Source organism: Schistocerca americana, chromosome 1 (assembly GCF_021461395.2).
Source record: "Schistocerca americana isolate TAMUIC-IGC-003095 chromosome 1, iqSchAmer2.1, whole genome shotgun sequence".
NCBI lineage: Eukaryota > Metazoa > Arthropoda > Insecta > Orthoptera > Acrididae > Schistocerca > Schistocerca americana.
Genome location: NC_060119.1, coordinates 306,287,716 through 306,300,109, shown reverse-complemented (window position 1 = coordinate 306,300,109; position 12,394 = coordinate 306,287,716). Strand labels below are relative to the sequence as shown.

Sequence of the window (12,394 nt, the reverse complement as noted above, 5' to 3'; positions counted from 1 at the left end):
AACCCCAATTTCCCATGGTTGTCCCATTAGTTTGATTGTATTTTTTGGGGGAGATGTTATTGTCTTATTTATATGTATTTTCATGTTTGCTGATGTGTGTATGTTGTGACATCATAGCCATCATATTGGAGATGCTTAGAATAGTCATTACTGCCCTATTGATGATGTCATAGGTCAAAGCAGACGGGTGGGAAAGAGAGCAACATAAGGCAATTGAACTCTGTCATTATTGAGAAGCTACTGTAAAGCTCAAAATCACAATTCTTAAATGATATTGTTAATATAGGTGTTGATGGTAGAGGTTGGTTTCAGGGAATTACTATCGATTGCTAATGCCAACATCCTAGTGAACAACAGTGTGTGTGTGTGTGTGTGTGTGTGTGTGTGTGTGTGTGTGTGTGTGTGTGTGTGTCGGCGGGCGCGCGCGCGCGTGTGCAAGCGCCTGTACATGCGTGCGTGTGTCGTGTGCGTGCGTGTGCGCAGTTGGGTGGGTGGATGAGAGAGAGAGCGCACTCTTATGGTAACATTTTTTATTTATTTATTTTTTTTTTTTTACACTTAATATGATATTGTTATAGCTCATTGTGATGTATGCAATTTTCAGTACATGGGATATTTGTTCGTACACATTGGTCTGAAGAATGTTACATGGCTAAAAAGAATGCTGGGAATTTGCATTACTGTGGTAAAACACCTCTGTGGACCAGATGTCTCAATGTAAGTACACTGCAGAGGGGTTTTGTAGTACTTTGGAAGAGTGTTTTCTATAAATTTGTTAAGATCTCCTTCTACGTGATTTAAATTACACAATGACATATTGCTCAAACAAACACTGATTATGGGCTTTGCTGTTTAGCTAACATGACACCTTTCTGCTATAATGAATTGCATTTGCAAAATTGTAAGTGTCTGAATCAATGGTCTTTGTTCTCCTATCATTAGCAGACATTAAATTTTGTGTTGCACAGCATCACTGTTGCTTTTTCATATCGTATATACCCTAATACATTACTACAACTGTTGTATCTTCTTGTATTATTTCTTCTCATTGTTAAATGACCAGTATTCAGTTAAAAGTCTTAATGCTGTCCTGATGGCATCTGTGGATTACAATTTTGTATACTTTATGAATTGAGTCGGGTGATGCTGACTGAATTAGATTAGGAAATGAGACACTTAAAGTAGTAAAGGAGTTTTGCTATTTGGGGAGCAAAATAACTGTTGATGGTCGAGGTAGAGAGGATATAAAATGTAGACTGGCAATGGCAAGGAAAGCGTTTCTGAAGAAGAGAAATTTGTTAACGTCGAGTATAGATTAAGTTTCAGGAAGTTGTTTCTGAAAGTATTTGTATGGAGTGTAGCCATGTATGGAAGTGAAACATGGACAATAAATAGTTTGGACAAGAAGAGAATAGAAGCTTTCGAAATGTGGTGCTACAGAAGAATGTTGAAGATTAGGTGGGTAGATCGTGTAACTAATGAGGAGGTATTGAAGAGGATTGGGGAGAAGAGAAGAGAAGTTTGTGGCACAACTTGACTAGAAGAAGGGATCGGTTGGTAGGAATGTCCTGAGGCATCAAGGGATCACAAATTTAGCATTGGAGGACAGCGTGGAGGGTAAAAATCATAAAGGGAGACCAAGAGATGAATACACTAAGCAGATTCAGAAGGATGTAGGTTGCAGTAGGTACTGGGAGATGAAGGAGCTTGCACAGGATAGATCAGCATGGAGAACTGCATCAAACCAGTCTCAGGACTGAATACCACAACAACAACAATACTTTATGACTGCGAAAATACCATGAGTATAGTTCATTGATACAATAGAGGTGATAACTTGGAGAACAGTGGTGATAAATGTGTGTTGGTGTGAAATTTACTGTGTTTTATCAATTGTTTTATGCACATAACACCATATGAGAAGCTTCTTCACTCATTACTGTTACGTGTTAACTCTTTATGGGTGGCTGCTGCATTATATTCCTGGCATGGATTTTTTTTTCTATAGTAGATAATTACATGGGAGTGTTGGCTATTCACTACCTAACTGCTTCCCAGGTGGAGCTGTCATGGTGCCACGTGTGAAAAGTTTTGTAGCACTGTGAAACTCGGAGACAGTTGTGTTATCTATGCATTCCTCATTGTCCAGGGAACGTAGATGTCTAGGGTAAAATATCAATCTAGCACAAAAATTTAACTTATCAGGAGATTTCAATGCAAAATTGTTTTTGTACTTTATTTATCTGTTTATCTTTTCATATATTAAAGCCGACAAGATTAAGCCCATGAGTTCTTTCCTTATGTGTAACAAAATGTTATGATGTGCTTCTAGAAGTTCAGCTGAGTTGTTACTATTTAGCGCACAATGCAGCTGAACACCCAGAAGCACACCATTACTCCAGCGCACCGAAAAAACATAAGATATAATGAAACATTGTTTTACTTTTTCTGTGTTGTCCATGATTTTATAAAAGATTGTAATTCTAAGAACTAGAATGAGAGATACACAGGGTAAGTTTACTAAATGGGGAGCAAATCCAGTAAAGAATCCTTGAGAGTATGAGTGAAAAAGGTCATATGGATGTAAATGCTTTCCATGGTAAGTTACACTTACTTGAAGGTAGAGATAAAAAAAAAATCTGTGACGATGTGGGTTTCAGTGATTGAAAGCCATATGAGAACACACCAGGAAAGTGAGAATGTTCTGTCTGTACCAGTGTTTTAACTATATATGTAAGAGGGCAGTGAGCTGGAGCACCATCATGTAGTAGCCACATTGCCCTTTTATTACCATAGGCATGTCTTCCAGCAGGGAGAAGGGAGGGGCTCATTGTGACGCGCAGAAAGTAAAGATATGGCTCACCTATGAGGCATTGTGGAGGGATGGCTCATCCCACAAGGTGGCCTCCAGTAATGCATGCCCACACTGGTGCTGATGGTTTGCTGCCACCATACCATGTGAGTCCAGGAAAACAAAATCAACCTGGTTACCCTTATCTAAAGCCCCATGAATTTCATGAATGAACAGAGCAACTTGGGTCTCACAAGGTATCTATTTGCGGACTCTATGTTGGATCATGTAAAGGTGATATTCATTCTCCAGAAAGATCATCATATGCCTGGATAAAATGTGTTTCATAATTCTATAACAGATTGACATTAGCAATAAAACTCTACACTTATACGTATTTGTCTGACAACTCTTCTCGAGAGATAGAATGACCTATACCACTTTCCAGTTTCTTGGAACCCTTTGCTGCTCCATAAATCTACAATAAACTACAGGTAAAAGGGGAGCAAGGTCTGTTGTTTTTCGTGTTCTTTAGGAAGCTTATTCCTTGTGAGATTCAGATGGGCACATACAGGTTGTTTTCAATGCCACCAGTCACATTTGGTATGGCCAAGAGGATTCACAGTAGAAAGAAAAGTTTTTCATTTCAGATCTAGAGCTGCAAAAGACTTAAGAATAAAACATGCCATGGCTAATTAACTGCTGGTGCAAAAGTGAGCTCGTGGTTGTGGCTGATGATCTACAGTGGAGGATATTGCTTTGTTGGCAGCTGCTGTACAGTGCTTAGCAATATTGCCTCATCCCATAGTTCGATCATTGTTCGTGACAACAGGTGCTTGACTGTGTCATTCTGATCCAGCAATGTAGGATGAGTGACAACATGAGCCCTCAATATAGCGTGCCTTTTGCAGCACAGCTACATTTGGGCACGTAACTCATGGCACATATTGCCACGAAATGTAGCAGCCTCCATTTCAGATCAAATCCCACTTGTGTGACACCAGATGTTCAAGTGCAGAGCACAGAGCGAGGTTGCGAAGTGGTTAGCACACGACTCACACTGGGGAGGATGACGATTTGAACCTGTGTCCAACCATCCTGATTTACGTTTTCTGTGATTTCCCTAAATAGCTTCAGGCAAATGCAGGAATGGTTCCTTTGAAAGGGCATGGCTGATTTCCTTCCCTGTACTTCCATAATCCGAGCTTGCACTCTGTCTCTAATGGCCTTGTTGTTAATGGGATGGTAAACATTAATCTCCTCCTCCTCAGGTGCAGACTGAGTCTGTTGGGGATAGGCAAACTGCAGGCATCTTTGAGGAGTGTTAAATTAGAACAATCAGTTTGTCTTGTTTGATAATGAAGTGTATTCCATATCTGGGGTATAGATGGGTTCATCTGGGTAGTTTTTTAAGACTACCAGCCAGTTTTAGTGGATCCAAAAGGTTTCTATGCTAGAAATATAACATTGTAATTTTGTACTTATGACCACAACAAATAAAGAAGGAAACCTGTCCTAGCTATCTGTATGCTGGTGCAAGTGTGAGTTTGCGATTTGGAACCAATGGTCTTTCGAGGCAGTCAACAGTCAACACATGAGTCCTCTCCCATGACTGCTTGTGGCTGTACACAGGGAGTGCATAGAGGGAAAATTATCAGCAGTACAAGTTTCATGTTTCATGGGAATAAATAACTTCTGCTCAGGTGATAATCTTATGTGGCATGTAAACCCAGTTGATTTCTAATTGAATGATACAAGAAAATAATTTAGGGAACATTTGAAGTAATAATTAGACTGACTGAGCAAACTGAACATTTCTTTCTCACAATCTGCATATGTTTCTAGTAGTGCATCTTCAGATCCATATGTCTTTGCTCTGTTGAATGATTTTGGTTTATTTTCTATTCCACAATTGTTCATGTCAATATTTCTTATTTCAGCATTTGTGTATGAGAACACGATTTTTCGCAACAGCATTCTTAGATAGCTGTTTCACAAATTACTACCACATCAGATTTATGTGTGATTTCAACCTTTTGATGACTGTCTCTTTAGTCAACATCAGGAGTTTCCTGTAGGTTGTGTGGTACTTTATTTAGTTGATAAAATTATCATCGTGGAGTCGTCACAAGGTCACGTAACTTCCATATGCAGCTGGAAATTATGTTGCTGTCTATGGTGGGTATCTTCCAGGTGATTCATAGTTCTTCTCTGAGTTCATGATTGATGGCAAACATGGGACACCATGCCTTTGTTGTACTACTTCCTCTTTCTGGTACTGTAAGTCAAACCATCTGACTACCCTCTTCTCAGGGGCTCACAACTCTTGTGGCTATGTGTGCATGGCAAGCACGGGGCCCTGAACCATTCCAGTACTCCCTACTTTCCCATGCTGTAATCCTATTCTCTGCCTGCACGTTTTCTCTTGGAGACTGACTAAGGTTGGTTACCTTTTACATGTTTCCCATACTTTTTCGCAATCAAGTTCATCTCTGGAGCTGGGTCTGACTTCCAGGCAGACCAGTTCAAGTATGGAACTACGTAATGCTCCTTTCAGTAAATGGGAGTGCCTAACTCCTCAGTGCTCTGGCCCTTGTTCCTGACACTGCACTAGGACCTGAGGGAAACTAGAATCATATGCTATGTCATCTAAGCAGTTTAACCCTCCCTTTGCTTATATGTAAATTTTTACACCTATTGCACCTGAGCATGGGATGGCTGATAGAGGAGTATACACTTTGTTGCTAATTGAACCAGACTGTGTTGCCTCATATGAACGCTTTATGTTGAAGTCAGCAGTTATGAGCACAATTTATTGGGCAAAATAACTGACCCAATTGAGGCACTCAGTTAATACAATAATTTATAGGTTCAGTGTTACACAAATAAAAGGTAGCTGCCCAAAATTGAAGTCCAAGCATAGTCTGGAGTCAAAGCCAGCATAGTCAACTGGTAGCAGTCTGCAAGTGAAAGGCCCACCAAGCAAGCACATGAAAGAATGCGTGCTCTACACAGAGGGTACAGAGTTGTAGCCAGTCGGTGATCATGGGATCCTGTCACGTGATGTGACATGTCATCCTAGGTGTGACTTCTTCCTAGAGCACTGCTTGCAAAGACAGTTTGTAAATCATGGTGGCAAGGGCTGCAGGTAGGGGTTATTCTCCAAGAGCCATGTCACTGCCAGAGTTACTTACAGCATCAACCACCCCTCCCCCACAGAGATGACGCATAGGGGCAGAATTGGCACAACTTGTGACGTGGCTCCAACACAGGTGTGGGATGCTACTGCAGCAGCAAGATCTAGGGCACCACTGCCGGAGCTGAATCCAGAAGGGCCTGCATCTCAGTTGGAAGTCCAATAGTAAGAGCAGAGAGAGGGTTGTGAGGCTGCATTCCATGTAGCAATTCAGTCAGGCTCTTCCCCGTAATTGGAGTGGCGTTTTAGGTGGCCAAGAACAATGAGAGGGCAACATTGGATGGGGTGAATTTCGCATGGCAGGCTGTATACGCCCCAGGACAGCTGGGAAATCCGAGAAAAAATGGGAAATTTTTCATCCGGGAGAAAACTGGGAAAAACCCGGGAATTTTTCAGAATTCTGGAAATTTTTCGTTGTTTTAGTTTTCAGTTAAATTTTTGTAATTTTGACTGGTAAGAACTGATACTCTAATAAAGAATATTACTGTAGCCCGCTACTGCAGAATAATACTGCAGCAATTAAAACATGAACAAGAGGAGGAAAAAAACAGAAATAAAATTTTAGTTCCAAAGGAAATGCGCCATTTACAACGAAACACTGTGCACACAAAAGTGTCTGCCAAGAGCAAAATGTGTCAAAGGCCTTAAGATGAAGACTATGCAACACTTTGTAGTAATAAACTGGTTTCTATGAGCGTGATATCAGAACTGTTGACATTAGGTTCGCTTGAGCAGTTGCCAGTGGGCTCGTGCACATGCGCAGTTGAGTCGTGTATGAGCAGTAACAGCCAGAGGCTAATGAGAAAAGTTTTTTTGGTGCACCCCAACTGCCAGATTTGCATGTGCGCGGGGTTGTCTGAGTTGTAGTGGGGAGAGGGGTAGTCTCAATGTGATCCGTGTTTACGTTTAGTGATTTCAATGTTTTCTCTTCGGTTACGGCTCCCATGTCAAATGAAAACAAAATGGATTTCTGTGGTTGGGAGCTATCAGGTGACTTAAAATACAATCACATAATTACGGAAGGCAAAAATATATTACTAGTTTCAGCTTTCTGATTTTATTTCCACTTTTTGGCAGTCAAGCATTAATCACCTTGCAGGACAGTGAAGTTATTTTTGTCAGTTTGCCAAAGAAATTAGGCTTTTATTAATCTTTTCCTCTGAGGCAGTAAATTTATTTGAAAAAAAGTGTTTCGTTCCACAGTAGCGGCTAGTTCCAATTCTTCACTGAATTTCAAGTGCATGTTTACATTTTCTGGCATGTATGTCATTTTGCCATAATAAAAAAAACAAACATGAGATAGTACAGTACTGGTACTCCAAGAAAATATACATCCCGAAAACCACACAGAAAAGCTTAATATCACGTGGGACCTACTGTGAATCTAGACAAACCAATGTGCCCTTCAAGCTGAATTATGTGTTTTAGTGCAGTTTACAAAATTTTGATGCTCTTGGAGTGTCCTCTGATGTCCTGTTTCTTTTATGTTGTAATGTAAAATTTGTTAATGCTTTATACATATAAAACATACGGGCTTCCTACATAATCACAGCTGTGCATGCGCAATAATGCCTGTTTTCTGGCACTCTCTGGCAACTGCTAAAATGAATCTATTTCTAACAGGTCTCAAGTAAACATTGCGAGAGGTGGTTTGAAAAACATGACTTTAAATTAAATTTCCTCTTATGCGAAATAAATTATGTTACGTGTGAGAATGTGCGATGACTTTCTTAAATTACAGAGCGTTTTACTTGTGTTTCAAACTTAACACTTTGAGGACCAGCCATTTAGAAGAATTTCAACTCCTTAAGATCAGACAGTTTCGTCATTGTTTCAAAAATTTACTGGCACATTTGTGTGATGTTTCGTAAAGTATAACACACGCAAAAAAAGACCAATATTACAAGTGAAAGCTTAGCTTCTCTTGTAGCTTATTAATCTTAGAGACCAATATTATATGTGAAAGCATAGCTTTACTTGTGGCTAGTTATGTATATTAATGTAAACCATTTACTTTTCCTCTCTGTGTGTTCGTGCTACTTAACACTGATCTTGCTATTAGCTGACTACATCACGTCCTATGCTCTGAATATCAAGTCATTGGCTGGCGAGGTCACATGACGTGAACTATGATTGGCTTGCAAAAGGGCATTGCAATCTCGATTTCAATGCTCCGGAAACTAATGCGCTGTGTTTGGTGAAATTAAAATTTATACATTCATAATACAAAAAATATGCAGTTTATATGTTGCTGCACATCAAAAGTCTTTCCAAAAATATTCTCTCTCTCTCTCTCTCTCTCTCTCTCTCTCTCTCTCTCTCTCTCTCTCTCTCTCTCTAAGTGCTGGGAAGTACTACGCTGGTATACAAAATGTTAACCATTCAAAGGATAAATAAGTTCTACAGTTCTGAGGGAAATCTGTGGAAAATGTACTGTCACTATACACGGAAAAAGTGTATTTTCATCTGGGAAAAAATGTATTTTTTAACCGGGATGTCCGGGGAATTTTTTTCCTTGTCCGCATATACGCTCTGCATGAGTTCCCGTCTTCTCTTTGAAAATCTGCACCATCTATTCCATCTCCACATTGGACTGGGATGGAACGGTTCTGTAATAAGGTGTTGCATCCCTTGATGTTCGCAAAAACAGGAAAACTGAGCAGAGGTGATCTGGAGGCTACTGTCAGAGACAATAGCTGTTCACAGAAATGGGAAAAGCTTGGCAAAGATGAACTGGGGGCTATTGGTCAGAGACGATGGCCTATGGAAGGCCGTCAGTGACAAAGATTTTTGAAAGGGCTTTGATTATGTTTTCCATTGTCATGGAGCCCATGGGGTGAATATACGGAAATTTTGAATGAGAATCTACTGCAACTAACCATACCTGATTCAAGAAAGGACAGGTGAAGCCCATGTGGGGGCACTTCTGACGGGGGCCAGGGTGAGAACACTTTGTGGGAGTGCAGATTGCTGCTGAGGGCACACGGTGCAAGACCGGATTGTTGTTTTGATATCTTTGTTGATGGCTGGACAACGTGCATAGTGATGTGCCAACTGTTTTATGCAGTATAAAGGTGTGCTCCAATGACCCATGTGTAAGAGTGCAAGGACTGTGGGATGCAGAGCTGGGGAAATAATGACTTGGGTCACTCGTGTTCTGTTTGCAGCAGGAGAACACTGTCATGGAGGGAGAGCTGGTTTCTTAAGGCAAAGAACATCTTGAATAGATCATGGACCATTGCCGAGATACACTGCGGCCACCGACAGTTAATCTGCTAACTAACTCTACAGAGAGTAGGGTCCGATCTTGTCTGGGCCAAGACCATTGTAGCATTAAGAGGAAAATCGTATAGAGCCAAAGCAGAATCAGAATCCAGCTGAAATATAACAACATAATAGGTGTCAAATTCAGGATCTGGGCCTGTTGGAAGCTGGGACAAAGCATCAACATTTGCATGGTGGCTGGTTGGCTTATAGAGGATGTCATACGTATAGGACAAAAAGAAGAATGCCCATTGTTATAGCCTACATACTGCCTGTCCATGATCTAAAATGCAGTCCAAACAATGGGAGTAATGGCTTATGGCCAGTCAACATCTGGAATTTGATGCCATACAGATAGGTATGACCATATAAATGATGGCCAATGCCACGTTTTCAGGCTGGGAGTAGTTGCATTGGGCAACATTGACTGACTTGGACATAAACACAATAAGGTGTTCAAAGCCACCTCCTTCTATGTGGTACAGCACTGCCCCAGCCCAATGCCGTGAGGTATCTATGTCAAGGAGAAGGCTTCTCTGGTGAAAATGGTATGTGGCACAGTGCCAATTGGAGGGCTGGTTTAAGTACAAATGACCCATCACACACACTGGAGGTCACTGGAATGAAACCCCTTTTTTCTGCAAGATGTTGTGCAGATAGAACAATTCTGTGACATAGGGAATGAAATGACCATATTAGCTAATTTTTGCATGAAGGACTGCAGTTCCTTGAGATTCCGAGCCTGGGAATATTTTCTATGGCTCAGATATCCTACTTATTAGGACAGATGACCTTATTACTGATTACAAAGCTGAAGTACTCAGTGGACTACTTCACTTTTGGAGGTTGCACTAGAAACTACCCTGGGGTAATCAAGAAAACAAAGATTGGATGTTCTGAAGGTCTTGATCGGCTGATGCCTCCATCACTATGGTACCATATAAATAATTGTGGTGTGAAAGAATTTCTTGTATCAGCTACTTCTGGAGGACTGCTGTGGTGCTAGAAATACTGAAGGGCAGCCTGTTATACATGTAGAGGCCAAAGGATATGTTGAACACCAGCAGATCGTGAGATTCTGGGTGTAGTGGTTACAAATGAACCTTAGTATAACAGACACTGTTTTGCAACTTGGAAATAGTTGTTCCAGGCAGGGAATTGGAAAAGTATTGATGATGACCTGGGCATTAATGGCATTGAAATTGCCACATAATTGGAGACAGCCATCCAGTTTTTTCACTAAGACAAGGGGAGAAGCCCATTGCCTTGATGAGACAGGGGTAGTCACCTCATGGCCTCCAATCTGTCCAATTCTGCCTTAAACACAGTCCCCAGAATGTGCAGGATAGGGCGCGCCTACAAGAAACGAGGCACAGATCTGGTTTTAAGTGACTTTTGACTGCTACATCTGCAGCCCATCCTAACCAGGCACAAAAATATCTGAATATGAGAAACACATATTCTTCAAAATGGAAAAACCAAACTGTTTGAATGCATCTAACTTAAATATATTTTCCGCATTACCAGAAGTAAAAACCAAAACTGAAAGTTTTCTTGAAACATTTTTATAAGAGACTTTGGTACCAGAAACAACTCTCCCTTGTGTGTTATGGCTACTATATGCTGTTACTCCCCTACAAAATGGTTGTAACAGGGGGGAAAGTAATGTAGCTATTTGTAAGAGAAGAGTACATAATAGACTTCAGCACCATTGACTTCTAGCATTAGTACCAGTTTAACAGGTTTATCCTTACCAGGATGAGTCAATGCTTCGTTTGAAGAGCTGTGATGAGGTCCAGCTAGGAATGAAATATTAGAACCAGAGTTCGTTTCGTACCTGTGTTGCCAGTTGTTGGGCAACCAACACAGACAATGTTAATTTGAGCTCTAATGCTGCCCAAAAAACAAGTAGCCGACTGGCGTGGGTAGAGGGAATGATGGTATCAGTGGAAACACTGAGGGTAAGAGGGTAAATTGTGTTGATTGGAATTCTGCTGAGATGGAGAACTATGAAAAGATTCCTAAATTGAGCTGTGTGAGAGAGATTTTTCACACACACTTTAAGAGCTGCTGCCTCTAGGCCATGTGATGAAGAGAAGGATGGCCGCGCTGCATTAAATGTTTACAGAAGAGGCCAATGCTAGCATTTGATTTCCTGTTGCACCTATTAGAAGTGTTTCTCATCACACTGGTGGTGACAATGGACACTGCAGGCTCAGCTATCTTACATGAATTAAAAAGCCTGAGCAGTTTTTAGGACTTTATTTAAGGAGGGACTGAATGCTATAAAGCGTGTGCACTTACTTTGTTGTTGAGTGAATGTTGTAGAAGCAAGTCTTGAATTAAGGAGTTTGTACATGGTTGGCAATGTGGTTCTTCGGAGCACACAAAAATATGATGGTGATACAGACCCTGAATGTCAGTGACCCAGTCTTTATAGTTTTCTGACAGTTGTTTACAGTGGCAGTATAATTTCAATCAAGCAAATGCCACAGAGGATTGACACCCATAATGATCTGACAACAGGTTTGCAAATGTCAGCAAATGACAAACTATCAGAATTTTTCATGGGGGACAACTTATGGAGCAAACCCAACATACAATGCAAAGTCCACAAAAGAAAATAATGTCTCTTTCTGATATGAAAAGGTTGCTTTGTTGAGGCATCATAAGTGCATTTTTTAATCATCAACGCCATCCAGAAATGAAGGAAACTGTAGATACTGCCAAAGTTGTCTCATTCCTGATAGACACTGTTGTGATTTGCCGCTGTAGAAAGACAATTGCTGTTGCTGTTGTTCAGATAGTTGCCTATCAAGCTGCCATTGTTCCTGCTGTTCCAGAAGCTATTGCTTTTACTTTGAACACATTAGAGTGCTTAAAGCAGGTAAGCCTACCTGAATCTGTGTGCATGGAATAGCACCTCGGTTTTATAGGGTGTTTCTATAGGTTGTCCCAAAATAATGCATACACTCTTTGAAGCTGAACACCTCTTTGATGAAAGATGTTGGATGTACAAATTTAGTGGTGTTAGGTGCCTCATGGCCCGATTGAAGGTGGTAAATGTTCAAACTGGTGTCCGTCCGTCACAGTACACTGTCGACGATGACTTACGACTGAGCGACATGCCAACTTTATTGTTT

At 40.8% G+C, this 12,394-nt stretch overlaps 1 protein-coding gene across 2 annotated transcripts in view; it reads left to right on the top strand.

The window, feature by feature from the left end:
- Positions 1 to 12,394, top strand: part of LOC124595962 (Hermansky-Pudlak syndrome 1 protein homolog) — a 154,728-nt gene that overhangs the window by 3,346 nt on the left and 138,988 nt on the right. For both annotated transcript variants that reach the window (XR_006978270.1, XM_047134898.1), the window contains exon 3: positions 605 to 717. Coding sequence is in view for 1 of the 2 variants with exons in the window: in XM_047134898.1 (XP_046990854.1) it covers positions 605 to 717 (113 nt within the window). In the remaining variant the exon portion in view is untranslated. The remainder of the gene's footprint in view (positions 1 to 604; positions 718 to 12,394) is intronic.